A 26782-nucleotide genomic window follows, 5' to 3' on the forward strand; every position below is an offset into this window, starting at 1 on the left:
TCCTGCTGCCAAGGACACATATATTGTTGTGTAGATAATTTCTGGCGGGATGCAGGCAGTCCCGAAGCAGTATGTATGCACATGGCAGTAACAGCGGAGCCTCTTGCTTCTCCCCAAAGAAGAGCGGGATTGGTTCCTTATGCAAAAGTGTCACCTCCATCCAGCACTGCCTCTGTGCTTGCCCAGGCCCTGGAGTTGCTGCCTCTACCCTTGAGGGATGCTGTGGTTTGCTTTTGAGGACACTTCATCAAACTTCATGGAGAATCTAGTGTAATCACTGAAACGGCATGGTAGTAACAAGCATTGGTTGGACAGTTCATTGTTTTACTTCTTGCTGCTTACATTTAAGAACATGAGAGATTCACTTCAGTCATTACAGGCCACATCAGGTTAATGTAGGAATATTTTGGAAAAAAGTAATTTGCACTACAATGCATTATGGTAAAAATGTGCTTCTATAGGAAAGGATTAACAGAAGGAAATGACTGTCTTTGCAGATGAGAACAGCACTGTAGTTCATGGCTGTGATTCTGCAAAGGGAGCCATGCTTAATGCTCTCCCTGCACCACGGTATGTGCAGAGATGGGGTCTGGGCTTTGACTGTGAGCTCAACTGAAGATACTTCACTGTACAAAACCACATTGTGCCACTACTGCCAGTACCGTGAGATTTAGGGAGTCAGAATTGACAAGTGATAAAACAAGTTTTCTGTATATATATTGCCATGAAGCAGGCTGTTCATAAGTTTCAAAGTGATTATTGAAATCACATGCTGCATATTTAATAGTGTTGCAGTGTAGCGCTCTCAAGAGCACCAGTGTGGTCATCCCATGGGTGCTCGTGGTTCCAGCAGTAACATCTCCACCCGTGCTCACTGGCAGCAGAAGGAGCAGTATACCAAAGGGAGATGCAAACGCTTTGAATATTCAAAGGCATCCGCTATACCAGAAGCACCCGCATTTTTAATGACCCGCCTCCTTGGCGGGTAATGCTACCTGGAAAGGAAATTACAACACTTGACTGTTTTCACTTATTAAACATAGCTTTTAATTCAGATAGCTTGACACTCAGGGAGACTTAATGAAGTGATATAAGGGTGATGTCACCTTGGATGCCATTTGTCAGAATGTAGATTACTCGGAAAGCTTTTCTAATTATCTGCAAGTGTAATCAGTCTGAAGGTACAGCCCAGATGATGACTCCGACAATGACTTCCTCTAAAGAAAATGCTGGGAGAAAGCTTCCTGCAAGATGAAGTGACAGAAACTTAGCAAAAGGGTCTGTAAAAGAGGGACCGCTGTGCTTAGAATTTAAATTGGAACAAGAGAAACTGCCTCAAAGGGACCCAATTTCACCTTCCTGGGCAGTGTGCGGGCAGGAGCAGTCTCAAGAGCATCTCGTGCAGCCTTGTGAGCAAACACGTGCCACACTACATGGGGGGTGAACTCCTAAACCCACCCATCCCAGGACATCTCAGAGTCCTGGCCTTTGCTGGCTCCCTAGGGAAGGCTGGAGGAAGAGGAGGGGGCACAGTGGAGGGATGATGCTCTGATGGGGCTTGCCCCATCAGCAGGATTTTGCTGGGCAAAGATTTGGTGTCTTAGGCCAAATCCCTTTTAAAATGTGAGGAGCATCAATCAGGAAAGGCTCTTCTAAGGACTGAGTTTATCTCATCTGAAAATGTTACAAGGTAGGATTAAAAGTCAGTGAAGGACAGAGGTGTCGTGGGTAAAAACAATAATAATAAAAAAGACAGTAATTTGAGTGTGTGTGTGTATACACATATACTTGCTTCTAGAGCTGGGGAGAGAATAGTTCACGCTCTGATGTGCATCAGAGACTTGAGACAAGACTGGTGAATGCCTTGCATCTCAGTGTGCTTTGGATACAACTGCTGTTTAGGGAAGGAAGAAAAGGTCAGATTTCCATTTAATACCAGGAAAGGTTAAAGTAGCAAAGGAATAGTTATCCTCTATGTTTATACTTTACAATAAAGTTGTGCAGCGTGTGCCATACGTCTGTCAGAATTTCCTGTAACTGCCTCTTGTATGAGGGGATTTAGCCTTTGGAGGAGAAGAAGCAATGCAGAGTACTGAGAGCTACTCTTGGTCTCAAAACAAATGGTGTCTGAGAAATATGTATCCAAAATGCTGGAAGACCAAGTCTGGATACCCAGGGTTTGGCATGTAACCCTAAATGTGGCACTGTTCTGTGTTTCATGACCATGGAAAAGGAGGGATGGGGGAATGCAGCCCACATAATTTTGGCAAACCACTTAATTATCTGTGGTTTGGTTTAAAATGATACCAGTAGCTAGGATTTTTTTTTTTTTTTTTTTTTTTTTGAGGATAAGGAAGCTAATAGCAGTATCCAGTCTTTTTTTTTTTTCAGCAGCAGTCAAGATGGCTTGTACTATGGAGCCATATGTTAGGGAAAGAAAAATAATGGGAAACAAAAGATGTAGAGAATAGCAGAACCCGAGGATATCAGAATATTATTTATAATTTGACTGCAGAAGTGATCTAGTGCATTAATAGATTACCAAAGTGCAATTTACTATGGAAAGAAAAATAGTTTTCAAAATGCTATCAAAATTCCTCATCTCTGGAGAAAATAAATTGTCTGAGATGTTTCTAGCAACTTAATGGCAGATGGCCAATATCTAAAGCATCTTTTTAAACAAATGCCAGGAGCCATGGTGTGCGTGATTCACTTTTTATGAGAACAGCTTTATGGTATTCATTAGGATGAATATCTATTGGACTTGAGGATGTCATAAGACCTTAACTGTTTACAGTGCCATGTAAATCATGTCAGGAAGAGGGGCTAAATTTAGACTGACTCCTACTGACGGTGTTGAGGGCTGTGAGTGCAGGAGGTGCTCCATCTCTAGCACTGCTCAAGGTTCGGGATGCCAGGTTTATACAAACAAGAATTTGCTGTTGCTGAATGCAAGGGTGAAACCAGAGTTCCCTCAGAAAGCAACTAAGACTGGAGGTCCAGGCTTTGTTGCTATCTCTCTTACTATTTTTTTTTACAGAGCAAGTTTAAAAAAAATCATCAGTACTTTTATTATTTTTTCTTTTTTTAAATCTTGGCCAATGATATTAGATCTTTCTACCTGACCAAGTCCTTTTGTTAATGCCTACTGTCATCATCTACAAGAAGTTCTGCCTAGGCATCAGTCCTAAACTGTGGTCTAGTCCTAAGCAGTGGTTAGTCAAAGTGCTGAAATACAGAAGTACTTACAGTAAGGCTGGTTGTCATGAATCCTGTATACAAATTGTAAAATAATTTACTTTAGGGCAAATACTCGGCTCGGATACCCTTTCCCAGCTGCCACTGGGCACAGCAGAATTTACATGCCTGTATCTCAGGGTGGATTTTTGCCCAGGATTTTGTGGTGTGTGATTGATGACACAGGCAAGAGCAAAAAAGCTTTTGGTTAGCTCTTGTTACAGATATTGCTCTGTGCCTTTTCTCCTCCAGGCTCCGAGGTGTGAAATGTGTGTTAATGCATGTGTGTGAAGGTATGTAATATTGCAGTGCAGAAAGGGTAAAGACTAAAATTTATCTTCTTTTGCTTGCCCTGCAAGCTATGAATAAGGTTAAAGGGCAGACCAGGATGGGAGATTTATCTTCTCAATTACATCCCGTGCTCTGATGCAGGTAAATAAGTTGTCTAGGTAGTTGTTTTCCTGCTTTGCTAGTCTGGCCTGCCTCTTCCTCCCTTCTTTCTCGGAACACCTGCATAATGTTTCCTTGCTAGTGAGTGGCTGATCTGTATTTTTGTAACATATTTCCATTGACAACTTCTGGTGGTGATTGTCTTTCAAGTTGTCTGTGATCTTGGTTATAGGCTCCCTCTCAAATTGGAATGTTCGAGGGGGGAGAAAAAGTCTTCAGACTGCCTAAACATAGCAATGCTAACACCATGAGGAAGAAAAGTCAACTTTTTTTCCTGAAAAATGTGATGTGCACAAGTTTAGAAGCAAATACACCATGTTATGCACTAACTTGTGAGTTGACTGGCTATGTGCAACTCCTCCTAAACAAAATATTTTCCATATAATATCAAATATGTGGCTCTGAGACTGGTGTTACCGGCAGGGCTTTGGATTTTTCAATCACAGGTTAGTATACAGGACACCAGACCTTTTGGCGTCAGGTGGGATGTACCTGTCCCAGAGCGAGGAAAAAGGATCTTGGGGCAGGAGTTAGCTGGGCTCATTGAGAGAGCTTTAAACTAGATTTGAAGGGGGAAGGGCACAAAACTGGAACTCCCAGGCATAAGCCCCAGGGTAGATTACCAGAGTTTGTGGGCTGTTGTGCCAGCGATGACCCTCACCCTGCTATCCCAGTGGAGGCAAGGGATGGAGACAGGCAGCACAACAAAGATGCAAGGGATATGGATGGATCAGTAACTGTGGTAACACCTGTGAAAGGTCAGGCCAGACTTAGGACTTCTAAATGTGAAAAGGTGCTGGGGACATCAGCCCATCTGAAGTGCATCTATACCAATGCACACAGCACAGGTAACAAACAGCTTGAAGCCATGATGAAACAGGAATATTATGATGTAGCGGCTGTTACAGAAACACAGTGGGTTGTCTCCCATGAGACATGAAATTGTCCAAGTATGCAGTATAACTTAGTGACGTCTATGCTTTCATTTCAAAATGTTAACCTCATTTGGCATCATAGCGCTTCAAAATGTATGTACCTGAAATTCCTAAAAGAACCCTGCAATGGTTTGTTCAACCAACATTAAACCAACCTTGAAGAGTTTATTCTTAAAGTAAACCAGTTCTGTGGATTTGTAAATTCTATTATCTTTCAGAAATACGGTTCTTAGAATCACTTATATTTCTGGATTGCTGAGGTGATTTGCCAATAAACTCAGTGATTTGATGACTGTCGTCTTGCTATTTACATACGTATTCCTCTATTTGCAAGCTGCATTTTTACCCAAGTGCTCAAATATAAAGATAGCTCCAGTTTAGGCCTTCTAATCTTCAATAAGTGCTGCTTCTATACATTTGCTTGATCACTGGCTTCACTGGCAATAATTGCTACAGGAAGTTTTCTTCATTTGCACGTTAGCAATATAAAGCTGTAAAGTGTCTGTGATTTACGTCAGTGTTGGCTAGCCTGGTGCTGATTTTTTTAATGACTAAGTACTTCAGCGTTGGAATATAAATGAGACCTATTTCATGTGTTTTAATAGGAATGTTGAATGCACAGAAAACATCTCAGGTAAGAAAATTAGGTCAGTTTTCTAATCTAAAATCTATTCCCTTAGATACACATACACACCTGAGAACAGAAACTATTACAGTGGGTTGAATCAGAGTAATTGAGGAAAAAAAGAATCATTGACAGGTGGAAGTGGATGTAGCTTCATAAAACTCATCGCATCAAGACTTTCTGTAAACTGCTGAATTATTATTATTATTATGACCCTTACTATGTAATATTGTTATTTCTGGTATTGGAATAACAAATTTTTGGTTTTCTGCTGCACTATGCTCCTTTTGGTTTTCACTTTAATACTTGTGAGTGAAGATCAGTTACAGTACGGGAATTTTTTTTCTCTCCTAAATGAGGAATATGTTGTAAGGCATTGTGAAAGCCTGGTTTCCAAATTCTGATTGGAGTGTTAGCTGATTAGGCATAGTTAAAGCTGACTACATCTGCTTTCTGTGGGTTTTGTTGGTGTTATTAGAGTCACTAAGTACAGCTGTGTCTCTATATATCAACTGTTGCGGATGTCTGACTGTGGGTCAAGTGTATACCACCTTAAGAAAAAAAGCCTTTCCAGTTAATAAGGGCCCCCCTGCTTGTTGTTGGCACAGAACAGTTGGTCTGACTTCCTAATTTGTGGTGCAACATGAAGTTATCTCTCTTCATCAGAGTCATGGGAGGCTGTAGAGCTATGCTGACACTGAAGGTTGTGAAGGAGATTAGGGAGAGGTGTCTGTAGCCGTTAGAAATAAGGCAGAAATGGCATCAGGTAGGTGGGTGCTCTGGCCTTCCCAGGCTGTGCTGCTGTTCGGACTCTGACAGAGCCTGGAGGAGATGATGTTTAGGCTGAAATTTTATCCTAGCCCAGAAGGATATTCTTGAGTGGTTAGCAGTAGAAACTTGAAAGTTCATCAGCTTTCCCCAAGAAAATCCATGGGTATTGGATTGATGGTCTTGAGATAAAAGCTTTTGTCTATAATGAGATCTTCTGAATTAGAGTGGCCTGGATAGATGGCTGTAACTACATAGCTGTATTATTGGATCTTGTGTTTCTTTGTAAAATGACAACACATGGATTAGATTGCAAAGAGTCTTGATTGACATACTCTGCATGTTTAAATTACAATATTTACTCTAGCATATTGTTAGCTTTTCTCTAACTCTGGTATGCACCTACTTTCAAAGAAAGAGTTTATTTGAAGGGGACTTCAGACTTCACACCTCCTGTGTGTGCAGTAGTGTCTATACTGTGAGTGAGTATCCAAGGAGTAACAGCTCTGATCTTATTTTTGAGAGCCCTGGACATATGTACCTGTCTGTTAAAGCTGGATCCATTTGTTTTGTGCTATTGTGCATGTTTCTGGAGAGCCATGAGTACAGTCGTTGCAGCTGCACAGGCTGAGCTCTTTGCACTCTGTGTAGCTGGAGGAAGCTTCAATGTCATTATGAAATAGCATATATGGGCGCTCGCACAGTTATAGACTAATAATTGTAGCTGTTGCATCATGGATGTCTCTTTGCTCACAGGCATCAGGTTTCTAATGATGCTAAATATGCTGGGGATGGATGAAGAGTATATATTTTTCTGTCAGCACTTAACAAGCTGCTGTATTCTAACTTGTACAAATAATAGCTGCTTGTGTGATAATGTGAGCATTCTGCAATCTTTAAATTAAATCTCTTGTTAATGATGACTATCACCAGCTTCTCAGTAGTACTATTATGTAAGTTCCTTTAAAAATGTGTTTAATCCTTCAGAAACGGAACCAATGTCTGAATTCATCCAATGTAAGCACCAATGAAGTGGGATTTTGATGTCTGTCTCTCTGAATTATATGCCATAAAAATTGTCCTTGCAACACTATTTATACATTGTAACACATCCCCTACGTTATGTGATGATCAATGACGAGTCAAAAAAAATAACTGAAGGAGAGATGTTGAGAAAATGTAATGTGAAAAATAATGTTGTTAGCTCCTTTTCCATACAAGGAGGTGTTAAGCATTGCCTCTATGGAGATGCAGAAAGTGTGACCAGGAGTTCTTAAACTTGCATTTCATTTCTGTCATATGAAGGAGATTGTACAAGAGGACTTCTTTGCCTCTGTATTCTCACTACTCTGGATTTGGGGCTTTTTTTCTCTTTGTTGCGGTAATTTTCTCTTGTGAAAATTTACCTGAAGCAAGAGACCTAGCTGCTTCATCTCTTAAGAATCATGATGATGAGCACTTGAGACTCTAGTAGGAAGTGAGGTTAAATTATTTGTCATCACCTTCAAATAGATCTTTTGGAAGCAAAAAATGCTCATGTCAATAAATTGCTTTTGTGCTTCATCCTCTGGTGATGTCCCAAGGTACTCCATTTCAAATCCATGGAACAAAAGTGTATTCACTTGAAATCACTTTGTGTGCATGTGTCTCAGGTGTCTGCTACTTCATTGCTTAAGAAAATAATGTTGTTGCATGGCTCCTTGTTAAAGAACAAGGGCGTGTAAGAAGAACAGAAGATTCGCACATCACAGTGCAAGTGGGGTTTAATTTTACCTTCTGTAATTTTGGTGTCTTCTGATAGCGTGGAGGGTTGCACAGTTTTTTGCTGCACCCAACACCTGAGTTCATGTGTTGGTTCTTCCCCTTGCACCAGCCTTCACTCCCCGGAGACCCCCACGATGTCCTAGCACAACTAGGCTGGGGGTTCAAGACTGCTCCTTTACCAGGAGGCACATGCAGCACCGGTATTGCTGCTTTTATCTGCAAGAAGCTAATGACTTCTGTGGGTTTCCTTCTCTTCCACGAATGATTAATTGAATTTCTACACACCCATATATACAGGAGCTATTCCTGAAGCATGTGGTAAAACTTTATTCTTGTCTTTTTTAGCTAAACCTAAGAGGGGGAAATATTTGCCACACTAATGTTGAAGTTGGAATTAAAACTGTACCCATCACTTAGGTTTATCCCTGCCTGAAAATGGACTTTGGGCCCGATTTGTTCCTCACTGGGTTACTATGATGGTAGTTTGATGTAAACTAGGGGGAATGCTCTGTTCAGCTAGGCCCATTAATTTGGATATTTTAATTTATTTTTTTTTTAGCGTTGAAGTCTGAAGACTATTTGACATATGTAAAATATGGCAATTGCTTCACAGGTTCTTCGCTAGCTCAAATTTGGGCTAAACTTCTAATTGCAATAAAGTCTCTTTAAAAGGTAACAACCTATGTTTATAGGAAGGATAGCATACTCTTGTTCTAATTGTATAAATCCATGCATGTTTTCTGGGTAGGCAGTTACATTTGACTCCATATCTGGATTTGTTATGCACAAATTCTTGATGTTTAGTACTCAACTAAACGGCTATTTTCAGTACAGGAAGTTACTGGAAGTTCTGTTAAGTTTCTCAAATCTTTATTATTTTCATACTTGGACATTATCAAGACTGCTCTTAGATTTTTTTTAACGCAGATTTTGCTCAGGTTCCTTTCACAGATATCTTTGCTGCTAAAGGTTTTCTTTCTGCTGTGCATTTGGCCAACTGTGCTTCTGGAACTTAATATGCCTAATCAGTATTGTTTGTGTGCAGCATTTCAATCCTAGATTCGCTTCCCTTGGCATGCATTTCTGTTGCATTGCTAATTTGGTTATGTAGCTGAGCTGAAACCACTTAAAAGCATTTTCCTTGTCAAGGCCTGGAAATGTAATAAGTTCTGTAATCAATGAGAGGGGAGTGAAATAATGAAAAGGCCAGTACGTGGATCTTCACAGTCTGGAAGCTCTCTTACCCTGCTATTTGCAGGATATCAGTGTTTACAGTGTAGCTGAGACTTAAAATTATGGGACCTTGGTAGAGGGTCTCAAACTTAGTGTGTAGGTTGAGTAGATCAGATGTCAGTGGTGCAGTCTGGTAATTACAGAGGGAAGCAAAGAAGGAGGAAAAGTGTAGATAATTAAAGATGTTCATATAGGGGGAATTATATCTTTGCTTATCTTCAAATCACTTTTGTGAACATATTTAGACATTCTTTGTACTTACAGAATTTCTGCAAAAAGGTGATGATCTCTCTGTGCTTATTCGTAATTCTGGTCTACTGCCTGTCCGCTCAAAGAAGAAAAAAAAGGATTGTTTGGGACTCTGCCTTTTTCTCATGAGCTAAAAAAAAAAATTGAAAAACTTTGCTCATAGGCTGGCTACAAAATGATTCAGCCCGATAGCTGAATCGAGGCAGTGCTCCGAGGGGAGTCATGTTGGAAGACCTGGGCTGCTCTCTGATGATGCTTTCTGTAAACCCAGCCCTGCCATGAAGGGTGGTGGCTTGGGCTGGCTCTGGGCAACAGGATCTGGTGCTGGTGAAGCGGCCGTTCATTAGCACAGGAGGGAGAGATACAAATGTGTTAGTTGAGCAGCAACAGGAAGATGGACGTCTTGCTTTTGTTAAAATAATTCGTTCTCAGAGTCATTAACAACTTGATTTCCTTTCCTTATTGTTATCAATCAGCTAACAAATTCACTCATCCCTATTTCTAATTAAGGATGTTAATGAAGGAATTTTCCCCACTTGTATCCTTCAACCGAGTATTTACGTTGGTTGAATGTCTAAAATATCTGCAAGAGGTGACTCCGAGGGCTGATCTCTTGGAGCTCCTGGCAGTACCCAGACCTGCAGGTACTACAGGAAGGTGATCAAGGCTGATGTAAGGTTAGAAAGAAATGTGATGCTGCAGGTGGAACAAGTGGGATGTGGTGTTGCCACCCTTGGAAAATAATAGATTGCACTTCTGCTGCTTTCCTCGATGCAGCTCGGAACACTTCACAAGCAGTGATTACGTTTCACGAAACCCTGGTGAGATAGGTAAGTATAATCACACATTTTGCAGCTGGACAGATTGAATCATGCAGGTGTTACTTGGAGAAGGTAAAACAAGAAGTTAGTGGACAATTTCAGGGGAAAAATATAATCAAAGATTCCTGATTTTCAACCTGTTGTGCCTTGCTCCAAGCTCTGAAAATACAGTTTAGGGTTCTGCTTAATTGCAGAGGCACCCAGTTATCTGTTCACACAACCATAAAAGCAAGAAGGCCACCTTATTGCCTGGTTTTTACAGTCACATTACCAGGTTACAGATCCATCTCAGGTCTGAGAGGGAGGGATTGGTTAAGGCACATGCCTACCGCTTGAAATATTTAGATTTACCTTTTTTGTCACTGCTCTTGGGTTCTTTTGGCTCTTTGTGGTTTAATTTCTGTGTTTCCATTTTCCATCTGAAAAATGCTTCCCTCCTCTCAGACTTCTTTTTATGCCTCGGCCTGTCGGATGAGAAGATCTCTAAGGCAGAGGGTTTGTAGTTTCTAACATGCTGGGTGCTGCAGCGATTAAGGAATGACTTTCAAAGCACTGCTTTTCCCCTTGTTGCAGCCGAGATGACATTAAGCATTTGGATTCCTTAAGTTCTTGCCTGCTAAAATATTTTCAAGGCAATCAGTGGATTCTGAGGGGCAATTCGATCTCTGCAGGCTGGGGAGAAGGGGGGGTACGTAGTTAATGCAAACATACTGAGCTTCCCGAGGTGGCGTTAATAGCAGGCACGTTCGCTCAGTTCTCTGGAGCACTCTTTTGGTTGCATCTCTGAAGTGATTCTTTCTTCCCTCAATCTGGCTCTGTCTTTCAATTAGAGACTGGGATTTGCAGCAGAACAAAACATCAGACTTTAAAATACCAGCTGTGCTTTATTTTAAATGCTTTCTTTTTTCAAAGACATACTTCGGGAGCATACGGAGTCTGGTGTTTTCTCTCTCTAAGATGGTCCCTGTAGGTTAGAGTTTCAAGTTTGTGATTATGGTAGGATTTGTTTCTCTGGATTATGGTAGAATAACTTGCAAGAAGTGTTGATGATTCCACTATCAAGAAAGAAGGTTTGGTTTTGTTTTAATTAGTAAAACCATAACTCAGAATGTTTTATTATATTGACTAAAACATGCAGTTCTTTAAATGTGCTCTGAGAGGATGCACTTGGTTTTCACATCAGGAAAATACTGTTCCTTACTGTCCTTGTGTGTGTGTTTTTAACATGCAGGACAGGAGAGAATTGGCAAAGACTCCCACTATGAGCAAGAGGGGAAGGTCCAGTTTGTGATCGACGCCGTGTATGCCATGGCGCACGCGCTGCACCACATGAACAAGGACCTCTGTGCCGACTACCCGGGGGTCTGCCCCGAGATGGAGCACGCGGGAGGCAAAAAGCTGCTCAAGTACATACGCAGCGTTAACTTCAACGGTGAGCTGAGACTGCTTCTTCAGTAGCATATTGACCCATGTGACTTTTCTCCATTTCATTTCACTTTCATATATTTTTTCCTTTAATGCAGAACAAGACTTCTTTTATTGTTACTCTAGAGTTTGTGGTGGAATACCATGTTTATTTAGTATCTATTTGAAAACATCATGTTTTAGCCAAGGCAAATAGGCTACTACTGCCCAAAAACAGAAGTCACTGCTGCTATTTTAGGATACCTTCCAGAAGACTGATTTCCTAAGGGAGAAATAACTGGGTAAAAGCCTGAGCTTGTCTCTGACTAAATATATGCCTGTTGAAACATTAGAAGTTTGTTAGCATCACACATTATTTTTTCCTCTTTATATTGTTTTCTGTACTTGGAGAAAACTAACTGGATGAAATTCTGGTACCCTGAATCCAGCTTAGCTGCATGCTCAGGGGAAGGGAGAAGACAGCTAATGGGCCAGGTCCACTTGCAGAGCCACAACTACGTGACTTAGAGTAGTTACTCCAGCCTTCATTCCTGTAGTAAGACTTTAGAGGAGATGAAACATCCTGGGAATGAGGATGGGAGCACTTCAACTCTTTGCTTATTGCTTCCGCCTGCTCTTCCCAAGCATGGCAGGGATAGTTGCAATACCAGCCCTCTGTTTCACACAGCACAACAGGCTTTCATGTGTGTTTCTCTGCATTGCTCTATATAAATCAGGTCTCAGTATTGGCAAAATTTCTTTGCCTCTATATGTTTTATGGCAATTTTATTAGTTTCACTAACAAACATTCACCTGCAACAAGCCCAGAGGCACCAGAGCAGATCACCTACAGCAGGTAACATTACAGCAGCCTGATGTTATTTTTCCTTCATAAACCTTGCTAATGTACTTACTAGGAGGTCTTACTGCTCTTTCCCTAGCTCTGTATAAGAGAGAGATCTCGGATTTAACCAGGAGCCAAAAGTTAGACCTTCAAACCCAAATTTAGAACAGATTTAGGAAAGTACTGAAAAAATACCCTTTTGAAATGTGTGAGGCAGCCAGGGCTGTTGCTGCCGGGGAAGAGGGGTTTGCATAAACTTCACATCCGCATCAGGTGGCACTGGGAGGCATTCCCTGCTGTGATCTACTAATAAACATTTTTATTAATAAATTTAACAGAGCTCACACATAGTCAGTAGGACCTGAGAGATTTAAAGGTAGGAACACAGATGGTATTTCGTGGTCAAGCTTGGTCATTTATGCCAAGGATATTTTCCCTTCCTGTATAAATCATCTTTCAAACAGCAAGGTGAATATAAGGAGATTTAATTTCTTCCCTTGAAGTAAGTGGTGTTAAATACAGCCAGGAGCAAATCTTGAGACAAATGATCTGAGGAGGTCTGGTAAGTCCTACTTTGCTCATTTTGGAAGGTTAATTATAAAGGACAAAGCTCCTGTAGTAGTGCAGCATTCATGTACAGGATTGCATTTAGTCCAGTTTAGTCCTGAAAAGTAGCTCATACATGGTCATCTCTAGACAGTTCTTGCATATAAAGATGCTGAATGGTCGGGTAATCATTTTAATAGAGCTGAGAAATAATTTATGAGAAATTGGGTGTCCAGTTCATGTTGCCTGCTCTCCAGCTCCAAAAACTGTTTTTCACCAACTTTTTGGTTTCCCTGGTCAGGCTTTTAAAAGATGACTTTTTTTCCCCTCCATTTGTGATTGATTTACATGGCCATATGGTGTTTTTCTTTGCTTGTATACATGTAGCTCATGTCCAGCACAGGGACTGAAGTAGTGGTTTGCTTATTAGCAGGGGAAGGAGAATGGTGCAAAACTGAAAGTGCTTTAAACCGTTGTAACTTCTCTTGGCTGTCTGAGTGTAGGCATTTTCTGTGAGGCAAGAACTAATACCTTTTAAGGTTCATTATCCAGGGGCAGAGTTTTCTTGTCATATTCATAGTGCATAACTGCACATGTGTTTGTACACCCAGGCTCCATGTTCAGCTGTGACCCTCCTGGGGCTTGTTCCTTGGGATATGGAAAGATGCTCTGAAGCCAGTTGCTTCTTGGTATTCTATAAAAGTAAATTCCCAGAGTTGCTGTGGATTGTTTCAGTCTTCCCAGTGTTGCCAGATAAACAACTCTCATATAACTCACCAAACAGATGAGGCCAGCCTGAAAAATGCAGAGGGATGAGGGAATGGAAGAAGCAGTGAGAGAGGCTGTGGCTGGTCTGAGTGGTGTATTCCTGCTGATAAAGCCTGGGAGCTCCTGTGACACAGGTGCTGGTGCCTACATGTTCCTTGGCCATTGTGTCATGGCTAGGAGGACAGGAACAGAGGAGTGTGCTGCTGGGCTTGTCAACACTCTTGATTTTAGCCTTGATCTTAACCTGCCCTTCCCCAAGTCACTGGAGCAGCCATGCAACTCCATCTCATGAAGGTTAGGACTTGGAAAGCAAGATTTAGTCTATGATTAAAATTCTTTTCTCACAGTCTTCTACCTAAGTTTGTAGTAAAAACAAAGTAGAGCAGTGGGAATTCTTTGTCCAAACTGTGTGCCAGAGAGGAAAAAATGTAGCCCATTTTCAAGCATCCTGAGCCCATGAGCTTGAGATCCTCTTTGCATGTAATAGATCTCATTGTCACTGTGCATTTGAAATCATCCTGTCTGTACCTGCTTTTGGAGTCTTTTCTACATTGCAGAGGTAATGACATTCATGCAGAAAGAGTTCAAGCAACGCTTTAATGAAGACTGGATTTGTACTGTGAATTTTTATATCATCACACTACCTTGAGAACAAAAAGGCCCAAAATATGGAAAACTTAAAATCTCAAGTGCTCATGCAGTGAGATTCTGAAAATCTCAAAGTGCAAAGTGGTTGTATTTTTGCCAGTGAAAAGGCTAGATTCTGTTCATACAAGCCCTTCAAGTCTTCAAACTGCAGTAAACGTGAGCTGAATAATAAAAGAAACACCTTAACTAGTTAGACCTGTCTAGCAACCTGTCCTTCTATTAATTCATTTCTCATCTTGTGGTATTAAGAGATTGAAATCCTACAAATTCAGTCAGATCGTGTCTTTTTTTTAATTCATCCTGCAGGTGAAAGGGTGTCATGTACTCTCTGTGTCTGTATAGTGAGAAGGCAGGTTATTTGTTGGGAACTGAAGATGAATTAAATTGTCATAGCCTCTGAATGAGCAAGAAGCTGCAGTCTAGAGGCTAACACTCAGTTTCTGAACTGTTTGCTGGGGCTGAGCAAAATTCTTGTAAATCTTACTAATCCTAAATTATCAAAAGCCAACTAAACAACCATATGTTTTAATAATTAGAAAATCAAGAAGTCAAATAACAAATAGGATCATTCTGAAAATACTGTTTCTTCTCTGTAATGCTTTTCATTATTTTCACAAGTGCACAAAGGAACTTGAGTTGCAAGTGGAGATTGAAATGCTGTAACAATTTAAAATGGGACTGATGGGTCCCTACAGACAGATGGTACAGACAGAGCACCAAAGCATGCACCAAAGCCCACACCAGGGTTAAAGAAGGCTTGCACTTACTAAGAGATCCTTGGCTGGGAGTCCAATTACTCCCAACTTCAAAGTCAGGGAATGGGATGCTTCTGCTTGACTTATGACCCAAGATTATCAGTTCTTTGTGTTTCTATAGATACTTGTCTTCTCTACAGGTTCCAGACTCTTCACAGCTTTTTTCTGTATAATTTTAATGCATAAATGGTGACGTACCTGAAAATAACGAAAGGTGTTTCCTACTGACTATCAAGTGTCCATATCCATGCATGAGGTTGATGTCCCAAGGGACTGTGTCCTTATGGCCTCTGAAGGTGACCCAGCAGACTATGCTGTATTGTGCCGTGCTGCTGTGGAGTCCGCAGCCCTGTAACATCCAAGTGCATCCACTGATCTCAAGGATTATTTTAAATGTCAGTATTTAAAAGCTGTCTGCGTGTAGCTACACAAAGCAACAATTAGCAGTAACCTACAAAAAGTATTCTTGCTCCTGTGAAGCACAGAAATGGTGCATTTTGGAATGACAGTTCCTGATACATTCTCACTTCAGGGCCTCTTAGGTCTATAACAGCACCTATCCTTCACGTTGGCCTTCAGCTTCTTGGCCCTGTTGTCCACTGCCTGCCCCTGGAGCAGGGGACAGGGGTCCTGCCAGCACTGTCTTCAAGCAGGTGAATACCCAGCCAGGCAATGGAGAGGCTTGGCTCTACCCCCTGCACCATGTGGGGTCGCTGTGACTTAGCCAGGAGGGCTCTGGATGATATTCCCGATGGCCCATGAACGTGACCATGGATGTGGTCTTGGCTGCTTCCCTTCAACCTACAGAAGACTTTGAGGCAGCAGAGTTTGTCTTGGCACTGTTGGCTTTGGCGTGGCCGTGACGGTGGTGTCCGCTCTCAGTCTGCCTCCTGACACACAGACATGGACACTTCTTCATGTCTCTGCTGGGGTTTTATCAGTTTGTGGGGAATCCACAAATGTCTGTGTTGCGTTTTGGGAGCCTCACTTGAGCTCCTACCCTTTGAATTGTACTTTTTTGTCAGCTCTGACAAAACCGAGCTTAACTAATAATATACAGTCTTTTAAGAGTCGTCATTAGCTAAATCCCATTTACCATTTGTGCTGACTTTCCGAAGGAGCCTAGGAATTAGAGCCATTTCTTCTTATTCACTTTAAGTGTTTTCACTGTAAATGTATTCTGGCTACATTAATCTGTAATGACAATTAAATATCTGCCTAGTGCGCATAAGGAACCAGTGAGGGGAGATTTCAGTGGAAGATTTTCCATAACAGCCTTTGAACTGAATCTGTATCTGATCTCAGAGGATTGTAGGATAGACAGGAAACAATTTACCAGGGTAGAATGGAAACTATGCTAATTCACTCCTTCAAATCTTTTCTCACTCACTGGAATTCAGTGAAGAATGGGAATCATGAAGAAAACCATAATCTTAAAGTTCAATGCTACAACAGGAGAGATTTTTCATTGCTTTAGGGAAGAAAAAAAACTTACGCAGGAGGAGGAAGCTTTGAATATAGATATGCTGGGGTATTGTCATAATCTTCAATCTTGACACAATATTACTCTACCCTACTGAAACCTATTTTAATATGTCATGAAATAAATGTCACCCTTGAAGTTTTCACCTAGAGATCTGAGGAAATTCAACACTGCTTTGAATTCTCAATTTAAGAAAGGGTTCACATCTAATGCCATAGTAATTAAAATGCAGATTCTGCTGAGAACTCTCCCGAGGATCAGGAATCGCTGGTCCCATCGCCCAGCTCTCAGTGCACCTCCAAGTGCTGGCTTTGCTCAGCACCAGGCACAAAGGATGGGTTGTGGCGGTATCCTTGCCTTCTTGCTTGCCCTGCACTTCCTCACCCTGTTAGTCACCTTAGTGTAGGGCAGATAAAGTTAATTCAGGATCCTTACCCTGAACTGTTCCTGACTGAGATACTTCTCAGCCTGTGTCAGTGTCATAGAGCCTAAATAAGGAAGTACACAAGGAACAGTCTTCCTATAGCTTAGTCTGTTCTTTTCCATCCCAACTGCATGCTGATTATGGGAATAAGAACATATTGTGGAGGAGGAAGCTATTTCTGGATGCTAGTCAAGATTCACTAGACCTGGGCTGACTTCTGACAGCAGTATCTCTCAGAAGCAGATGGAACATTTTCTGGGGGAAAAAAAAAAAAACCACATTTAGAGGCTCCATTCACAGGAGTGATTTTCACTAAAGAACTCCCTGAGGAAAGAGAGATGGGAGGGAGACTGGAGGGCAGGAAGAAAAGCCTTCTGATATTTCTTGCTTTGTGCAAAGCTGGAGTAAAGTAAGGATGATCTGGTTTTGCTTTGCTTTATTTTTAATCAGTAGGTTTGGGCAGTGATAATTAATCTCTGGAAGAAGGCTAGGATGGAGCCACTGTGTCCTGAAGTATCCGTTTTAGATGTCTGGGATGATGGATGACCTCTGCCTGAAACACATTGCCAGTCTGAAAGCTCTCAACCACAACTAAATAAAATAGATATTGTAAAGATTTGGTGTTGGTTGGTTGGATTTTGTCTTGTTTCCTTTCCCCAGGCAGTGCTGGCACTCCAGTGATGTTCAACAAAAACGGTGATGCCCCAGGGCGCTACGACATCTTCCAGTACCACACCACCAACACCAGCACCCCGGGTTACCGCCTCATTGGCCAGTGGACAGATGACCTACAGCTCAACGTGAGTCTGTTTTATTCTTTGCTTGCTCTTTTGTGTCAGGTATACTCACTAAACGCATTTCTTCATCCTGCAAAAATTAATAGGGATCTTTACTGTTTCTTCACAGCTACACAGTGAGGGGTTTTTTTTGCATGTTATCATCTTTTACTCTGTCCCCCAACCTTTTCTCTGGACCCTGAGTCCAGGGAAGGCTCTCTGACTAATAGACACATTAGGTGATCGTGCAAATTTTATTACTTTTGTGTGTCTGAGATTCCTAGTTGCCAGCTTGGAAAATTAAGCAGTAATGCATTGTAGATTGAAACCAATGGGCTTTCGATTGCAGATGCTTTTCAGTTTTTCTAGTTTTGGGAAAGCTGAAACTAAATGTTTTTTGAGTGACTCACTCTTCCGGTGTTACTTTTAAGCACGAGGCAAAGATATCCATATGAATGAGATGGCCTTTTTGTAATGATGCCTAAAGAAAAACAAGCACGTCAGAGCAGGTGATCAAAGACCCTCAAGATACTTCGATATTTCCCAGATGAAAAAAACACACGACTGGTGGCTGAGAAAGCTGGAGACTATAGTGTCTGTGACAGGTCTCTGGAGATCTTGGGTTCAGGCTTCCTGCTTGACTTTGTGCAAGTTGCTTGAGCTTCAAATTCATGGAGAAGTGGTGCCAGTTTAACCTTGTAGTTTTTTGACTCCTTGTAGATTGTTATTAAAGCACAAAGACAGTATTCTCAGTTCAGTTTGACTGCTCTTCAGCAACAGACCCTGAATAAAATCAACATATTCCTGAAGTGAAATGCCAGTTGCTACAAAAGGGTTTTCCTCTCTCAGCCAACTTCCCACCCAAGGTTATACCAGCTCCCTCCCCTAACATCGTAGCCATGGGCTACCTGAGTAGATAAAAACACCATTGTTTGGAGTGTACCTGAATGCAGGACACCTGCTCTTTCTATTTTGAATGTTTTCGTGTCTTCTGCTAAGTAATTAATGTGGATTACCAAGGGTCCAGTCTCTGAGACTGACCATAATATTTTGCTCTTTTTGAATTTTGGCTCATTTTTATTTACTGTACACTCTTTCAGTGCTTTTGAAATGTTGATGTTCTATTTAAGGAAAACTATATTAACTTGCAATTTACAGTTCTTTTAGCAAAAGTATTAATATTTTATTAAGTAAAGCCTTCTTTATGTAAACTACACATCCTGATTCATTAAAACTTAAAGCTAAATTAATGGAGCTTGATTTGTATTCCTGTTGTGTTAAATGTTTCCATAAAAAGCAGTTTCCTCACCCTCATATCCTCACAGCTACAGAGTTATATCAGTAGTTGAGATTCTCTCACTCTCTTCCCTTCTACTGACTTACGGGTCCTAGTTTCTCACACAGGATTTGCATTGCTATGATAGTCCCTGTTTCTGTTTTCTCTACAGTAATAAAGAAAATTGTGGACTTTGGAGAAGTCAAGGATTCCCTAAAATAACCAACAAAAATAATAGCTACTATTTAATACATCCCAGGAAAAACTACCAAAGGCTACAATTTGTCTTCAGTAGTTATTGTGGAGATAACACTTTGGGATGTATTTCCCCAATTCTTATTTCTTTAATGCTAACAGAAGAGGGGAAACAAAAGGATGTTTGGTGAGAGTGCTAATTTTCATTTAGAAAATGCTGGAGTGATGCTTTGTTTTCCAAGAGACTTGTCATCTTGGGCAGTCTTTTTTCGTTCTGTGTGTCTGAATTTCCTCAGTTACAAAAGAGAAAAGTTGTTCTGCCCTATTATGCAGGCCTTAATGGTAAGGACACTCCAGATCTCAAAGGCGGTAGGTAAATAAGTGCCGAAGACCATCATAGGTGAGTAAATATTTTCTTCTTTATCATTGTCCTCATTCAAAGAAGGAGCAAGAATATTTTGCCTTTATTTCCCCAGAAGTAGTGCTACTGTTCAGCCTGTTGTTGGTATAATCTACAATGGTATCTGCAACCTTCCCATTCACAGTATTTTGGAGCGAGAGGCAGAAGTATGGGGGACACAGAGCTGATTAATCTTGATAGCGATACTAGATTTTTTTCATGTAAAATTACAGGATACCTTATTTTTCCATTTCTCTTTCTATTGCATAAGACAGTGGATACACTGAAGAGATCTTTAACAATGTATTTGCAAGTCTTAAAATATGCTATATCAGTTTGGAGTTTTTTTGTTGTCATGAGTTTATAAACCTCGCTTTACAAAATGTCTGGGACTGTATATTTCCTTCAATCCTGACTGCTTCTCCACATCTTTGTATCACCTTTTCTTTTTACGTCTGGCAGAAACGTTCCATAAAGGCAGGTGTCTGCTCCCTACACGCACAGGAATCAGGCTCTGCTCTCCCTTTAGCAAGTTTGTGTGTGAAGTGTCTCCTCTGAGTGCAGTTGACTCACCCTGGATTTATATTTCTGTATCTGAGGTCAGAATTTGGTCAATAACCAGGAAAATATTTTATTACTTTTTTGCCGCAGCAAATGCGGGACATAATGTAGTTTTTACGTAAGGACAGTATAATCACCAAATATTCTTTTGCTTGATGTCAAGCAACCTAGCACAGCTCTGCCTAGTACCCAATGCATGATTTGGTAACAATTTTGGCTGTATTTCACAGATATCTACGCAAGAATAAAATGAGCAGATGTCTAATTTTAAATGACTTGGCCAGTATTCTGTGAAAAACTGTTGCAGTGCTTTGTTCTCCCCGCAGTGAAGTTGTGATTACAAGATGCCCACCCACCTCCCATAAGAGGTCATGGAAGAGCACCTCCTGCCTCTCTCTCTTTTATGAAGATTATGTCAAGCTCTGTCAGCCCCTTTTCAGTCCCCTGCATGCAGATTTAGTATACTATATTTCTAGTTTGCATCCTCCTGCAATTTGAAATGCTTTGCCCTGAATTTTAGGATCAGAAATTTGGGCAGCTGCATCCCTATTGAAATCCTGTATCATGACCTCAGAGCCTGTTGAATAGCAAAGATACAGCTAATACTATTAGACAACAAAACTGTTGATCACAGTAATATTAGCATCTGAACCAGGACTGTATTTTAGTGTGCTGGTGTTCAGGGTACACTCATGTACTACAACGCACTTGCATCATTATGAGGAGAACTATTTTGACTGTATTTAGCTTCAATGTATTTCAAAAGCCAAAAGTGCTAGTGGCGGAAAGGAGGAAATTTACCATGGGGAAAAGGTGTGTCATGTACCAATTGGTTTTTGGTTGCTTTGCTTTTCAAATGGGTAACTTGTTTTTTTTTTACTTTAGTAATAACTAGATCTCTAATGCTTGTGTTGTTTAAGCGACAGGAAATAGGATGACTGTGGGTTAAGCATGAAGGCAGAGCGGCCAGGAGACACAGGTTCTGCTGTCATACCTTATGTTTCACTTTGAATTTTAGCAAGGTAATTAACACTTCATGCTCTGTTCTACCCCATGTACACCATAGGTCCAGTAACAATAGATGTCTTCTTGACATGTGTGCCTTTATTTGTCAGTCTCTGTAAAGCACTTTGGCATTGCTCAGTAGGAGATACGATAGGAATGCGAGGAACTGGCTGACCAGCTCCCATATGTGGCTGGCTTCAATGAATGCAACTTCTAATGCTTTGAGGTGCCTGACAAAAACAGAAACACATCTCTCCTGGAGGAACTGATGTGCCTGAAGGAGAAAGAAATTGATCACTCCTAGAGGAACTGCGGGTTCTCGTGGGAAATTTGGTGATATTGCTCTCTTTCTCTATACAGAATTAACTCAGCAGGTCCCAGATTTATTGTGTTTTCACATCCAAATCTCTGCAAGTATCCCTGAACTGTCAAAATCAAAAAATAAAGAAAACAATCCCTGTGAAATTGTTGAATCTTAATTTTCCAAGGATTTGTCTTCTGCATACCCAATCACAGTAACACTCTCCATCACGTTCCCTGTGACTCCTTCCCATAGATGTATCCACAATCCCCCTGCAGTGCCTAAACTCCCCCCCCACACCCCTACATCATTTCCTGTGCAAGTGACAACCTGTATCCTGGCTATCTTTGAATTGCACGTGTGCCAACCAGGTGGCTGGGTGGCCAAAACAAAAGGGTGAGAGAGATCCTCAACGTTGGTGGATTTTTCTTCTGACTATCCACTGAGTTTTACTAATCCTGCAGGCACATCTTTCAGAAGTCTCTACTTGTAGCAAATGTGATTCACATGAGCCAGCAAGTTCAAAAGTTATTAGGAAGGAAGTTGGTACACACAGATGGAGGTGCAGACAGAGCGTGCATATGTTCCACTTCCTTCAAATTTTCCTCTAAAATGATAGCATAGTTTAGAAATTCCTGATGGTTATGCCGAATGAAAAGTAAAGTAAAGCTAGTCTTGCTGTTAATAATTTTTGTTAAAAATGCGATTTAAGTGAAAGCGTTGCCCAGTAAGTAGACTGCTATTGGATATGGACAAGTCATACAGGTTCAATCTCTTGTATCACTGAAGTGAGCGGCAGACTTGCATTTGACCAAAAAGCCAGAGTTTTGGCCCTTTCTTCTATCTCTACCATGTTTTCCTGTTTAATACTGACAAGTTTTTGGGTGTCATCAAAAGGTGCTTATTTCAAATCTTCCGTTTGAGTGGCTTATTCCTGGTTTGGATGTGTCGGCACTGCCAAGACCAAGCCATGAGCAGGCTGGAGAGACCTGTCCGGGCTCCTGCATAACTGCTTTCTGTGATCTAGTAACAAATGAGTTGTTGGAGTATTGAGGTCCTGCATGATGGACTAGAGGTCTCAACAGAATACCAGGAAGGACACTCTCCCTGGGGAGGTGCTCCCGCCTCTGTCATGTGGTGGAGCTGAGATGTGGGGTTCATTTCATACCATCCCTCCACAACTTGCAGCATGGTGGTGGACATGATGCCCTGTTTTGCCTTCACACTCATCTAGGTGAGTAGTGAAATGGTTATGGGAGGCCTATTTGTTTGCCATTAGAGAGGGATATCTTCCTAGAGCAAGCTAATATGTTGGGTTTTTTTTTTTCAGTTTGTCTAAATAATGCCTTATTTCTAGCCTATTAGTGTCCGCATAGGGTGCATCATGCTGTTTTAATTGCATCAGCATCTCCAACTTGTCAAGTGTGCTCTTCCAGCTTGGTGTTATGGCTCATAAAGGTGCCAGTGGGCACTCAGGTTCTGATCAGACGCTGCAGCACGTTTTCAGGATGGCTGAAGAAGCTGTATCCTTGACTGGGGATGGAAAACATGATGTCCTGTCCATTATTACACTGTAGGGATTTCAAGCAGCTCTTACTTGAAACATTTCATTTCCAAAGCATCAGACAGGGTTAACTGTAAGCTCCAGGTAAAATATTTCTCTAATTAATTTGTTTGCAAACAAGAACAAATACATATTAAAGATGCCTAAACATACTGTGTGCAGAGATAAACAAAAAAATCTGTATTGTTTTATAGATGTGTCCTTGAATTGTAAATTGTTTAGTCATATGAAGCAGTGTACAGCTTGAAACATGACTGCCGGTTAAATGGAGCCTTTTGCATGCAGCGTCAGGAAGGCTGGCTGCTTAGCAATTCCTTATGCTTTTATTAATTTCCTCCAGCAATAAGTGATATATTGCTGCAATCTTTCTAAACAAGTGCTTAGAAGATTAATAGTATTGATAATTATCAATATGGTTCCGTAAACACGTACGTTACATAGATCTAGCTCCCCTTATAAATCCTGGCTCATGCTATACGGTGTGAAGGAAATTGCTGTGTACTTGTTAATAACTCCCTCCTCCTTGGGGAAATAGCTGTATTATGCTGTTTTCTTCACTGTAGGTTCAGGCCAGTATTTTAGAGCAGCATGAGGAATGGAGGAAAAAAAAAAAAAAAAAAAAGTCTTGCTTTAAAGAAAGTAACATTCCTGTACCTCAAGAGTCTCTGGCCTTGGAGCAAACAGAGTATGAATAGCTTGAGGTCAGGTCTCACCCTCTGGCAGATGGGGAGCCAGAGCAGACCCCGACAGGAGGGAGGGTTCCAAAGCAAGATATAGTCAGGGAAAACACACACCTTCCATGCTGCAATTCTTCTCCCCCCCCTAGACAGAAATATATTAGGTAACTTTGTAATCGTCTGTGCAATTTATGCAGATCGTGCACACTTCAACACCTACTAAATCTGTTTGGGCTCAGACTAATCTGTTTACATGCCATAAACATCTCTGTTATAGAATTTGGAAATAATCATTATGAATAGCAAGTTAATGAAAGTGGCAAGCTACTCCACTCTCATGAGACCCCCCCTGCAGTGCTGTGTCCAGCTCTGGGGGCACCAACATCAGAAGGACACGGACCTGCTCAAGCGGGTCCAGAGGAGGCCATGAAGATGATGGGGGGGCTGGAGCACCTCCCCTGTGAGGACAGGCTGAGAGAGTTGGGGGTGTTCAGCCTGGAGAAGAGAAGGCTCCAGGGAGACCTTAAGAGCAGCCTCCCAGTACTTAAAGGGGCTACAGGAAAGGGACGAGGGACTCTTTATCGGGGGGTAGGGATAAAGAAAGTGGTAACGCTTTTAAAATGAAAGAGGGTAAATTTAGATTAGACGTAAGGAAGAAATCCTTCCCTGTGATGGTGGTGAGACACTGGCACAGGTTGCCCAGAGAAGCTGTGGCTGCCCCCTCCCTGGAAGGGTTCAAGGCCAGGTTGGATGGGGCTTTGGGCAACCTCGCTAGTGGAATGTGTCCCTGTCCATGGCAGGGGGGTGGGAACTAGATGGTCTTTAAGGTCCTTCCAACCCAAACCTGTCTATGTTTTTATGATTCTCCACCTGGGTCTGGAGAGGAGTTACCCTCTGAAGTCACAGGCTCACCCAGTCATTTTATATATAGTCATATTTCAGCTATTTTTGAACAGCTTTAGTTTAATAATAAGCAGGGGGATGGGACTGGATGGGCTTTAAGGTCCCTTCTGACCCAAACCATTCTGTGATTCAGTGAGTCTGTGAAAAGAGTAATCAAATGTCTAACCCTCTGGCAAGAGACCTATATGTAGCTGTCTTTTTTGGTAAAGTATTCAGAATGGCAGTCAGATTCGAGCAACTATTCAGTGAAGTTTGATGCTCAGGAATATTCTGCTAACAGATGGTATTTTTCTAAAATAATATGTTCAAATTTATTTCTGTTCATTGGTCGTTTTTTTTATTTTGTTGTTGGGTTTTGGTTTCTGCTTTGGAGTAGGGCATATTCAGAGTAGATGGATTTTTTTCAGAATATTTTGCAGAAGGAGGTAAAACTTCCTGGAACATATGCAAATTTTAGCTTATTGAAAGCCTGGGATTTCCCCAGTTTCTGGTGGATGGAGAGCAAAAGAGTATCTGGCCAGTTAGAATTTTTTGCTTCAAATAGCAAGGGATGAGAGAACTTCGTCACAATGACCATAATGACCCCCCACCATAGGGTCATTGTGGGGATTTTTAGATGCTTTTAAAAGAAGGTATTTTAAAGTGTTTTTCTAAAATTTAAAAAGAGAAATCTGACATCTCCCAACCTAGAAATTTTCAGCTTGAACAATTTCACCTTGGTAAAGTTACATGTTACTGAAAGCACAATTGCTGATAGCATTATCAGTTCTAGCTCCTATATGCATGTAATGTATAATCACAAAACCCCCTTTGCAAACATATATTAAAAATATGTGTGTTTGCATGCCTTTGTATGTGTATATATGGATGGATGTATGTATATACATGCACAGACCATTGCAATGTATAATCCTTAAGATTTCTGTTGGTTCGCAACATCTGAGTAAGAGCAGAATCATGGTTCAAAGATTACGTCAAGATAGATAAAAATTGGTATCAATTTCCGTTCTCATTTCAGTTACTGTCACATAAATTGGCCCTTGTAGTGTCATTTCCTATTGCTGTTACAGACTGTAATGAGTAGCTGGTACAAAGATAATACATCTCTGTTACAACCTGGAGCCTTAAATCTTGTGAGCCGATGGGTTGACAGGAGGTATGCATTATTCAGGGGTTAGACAGTCTCATTAAACAAATTCAGTAAATGAGGTCAGGGTGTTATTTAAAATTAAGATTTTAAGTATTAAGCATGATTAGTATGTTTTGTTTTCATATGTCAGTGCAGAACCTTGAGCTTTCAGCTGATGCAGACACTTGTTGAAAATTACCACCGTTTACATTTTTAATGAAATTGGCTAAACCCTTAGATTTAATTAGCTGTACATTACAGTATATTGGCATACATGGAGATGTAGTTGTATCCAGAAGTAACAGAGTTTCTGATAGCTGAAAAAATATGAATTATTTTAGCCACTACTCCCTCATTGACATTTTTTGGAAAGTAACTTAATCTGGGCTGTTCTTTCTGATGGAAATACTGCTCAGCCTGTGCTGCTCCTGGTGAACTGCAACTGCTGCTTGTTCTGGTCCTTGACTGGGGCTATGGCCAAGTTCAGTGGCATTCCTTATCTTCCTAATTCCTCTTTGGAAATGTTATTCTGCCCCAAAATAACTAGTTTTATGGTACATAAAGAAGTTCTGGGCTGCTTCTTCAGGCATTTACACACCACGGAGATTAATTAAATGGACCTGAAGCCCCTTTTCCCCCGTGGCACTGCTACTGATCCTCTGCATCTTCTGCTCCTCTGACCTTGGTCATGTCCCTTCACCCGCTTTCTGGTGTCACATCGAACAGTCACCAGGTGACGTGGTGACAGTCGCACTCATGGGGCTGCGGGTGCCTGCCTTTATGGGAATTATTTCACAGCATAAACACTGCTAAATGCCAAGTCCTTTCAGAAAGGTCTGCAGCCTGTTTGCAAAGCTCTTCGCCAGAGCCGGGTATTTCTGAGCTCAGTCTCCATTACGCTGTCAGCCAAGTTGTATACAGTCCAGTTGGAAATTTAAAGGTGAATAATTACATCAGTGTGTTACTAAAATACATTCCAATTACATGTTTTGGCTAGCAAGTTACCATGCCCTACATGTCAATAACTATAATGTATACTAT

At 41.2% G+C, this 26782-nt stretch overlaps 1 protein-coding gene across 3 annotated transcripts in view; it reads left to right on the forward strand.

Annotated features, from left to right (window-relative positions):
- GRM7 (glutamate metabotropic receptor 7) overlaps nt 1–26782 on the forward strand; it is a 309207-nt gene that overhangs the window by 195006 nt on the left and 87419 nt on the right. For all 3 annotated transcript variants that reach the window (XM_074879219.1, XM_074879222.1, XM_074879221.1), the window contains exons 6-7: nt 11314–11514; nt 17615–17754. In XM_074879219.1, coding sequence (XP_074735320.1) covers nt 11314–11514; nt 17615–17754 — 341 coding nt within the window. The remainder of the gene's footprint in view (nt 1–11313; nt 11515–17614; nt 17755–26782) is intronic.

Source organism: Strix uralensis, chromosome 10 (genome assembly GCF_047716275.1).
Source record: "Strix uralensis isolate ZFMK-TIS-50842 chromosome 10, bStrUra1, whole genome shotgun sequence".
NCBI classification, from domain to species: Eukaryota; Metazoa; Chordata; class Aves; order Strigiformes; family Strigidae; genus Strix; species Strix uralensis.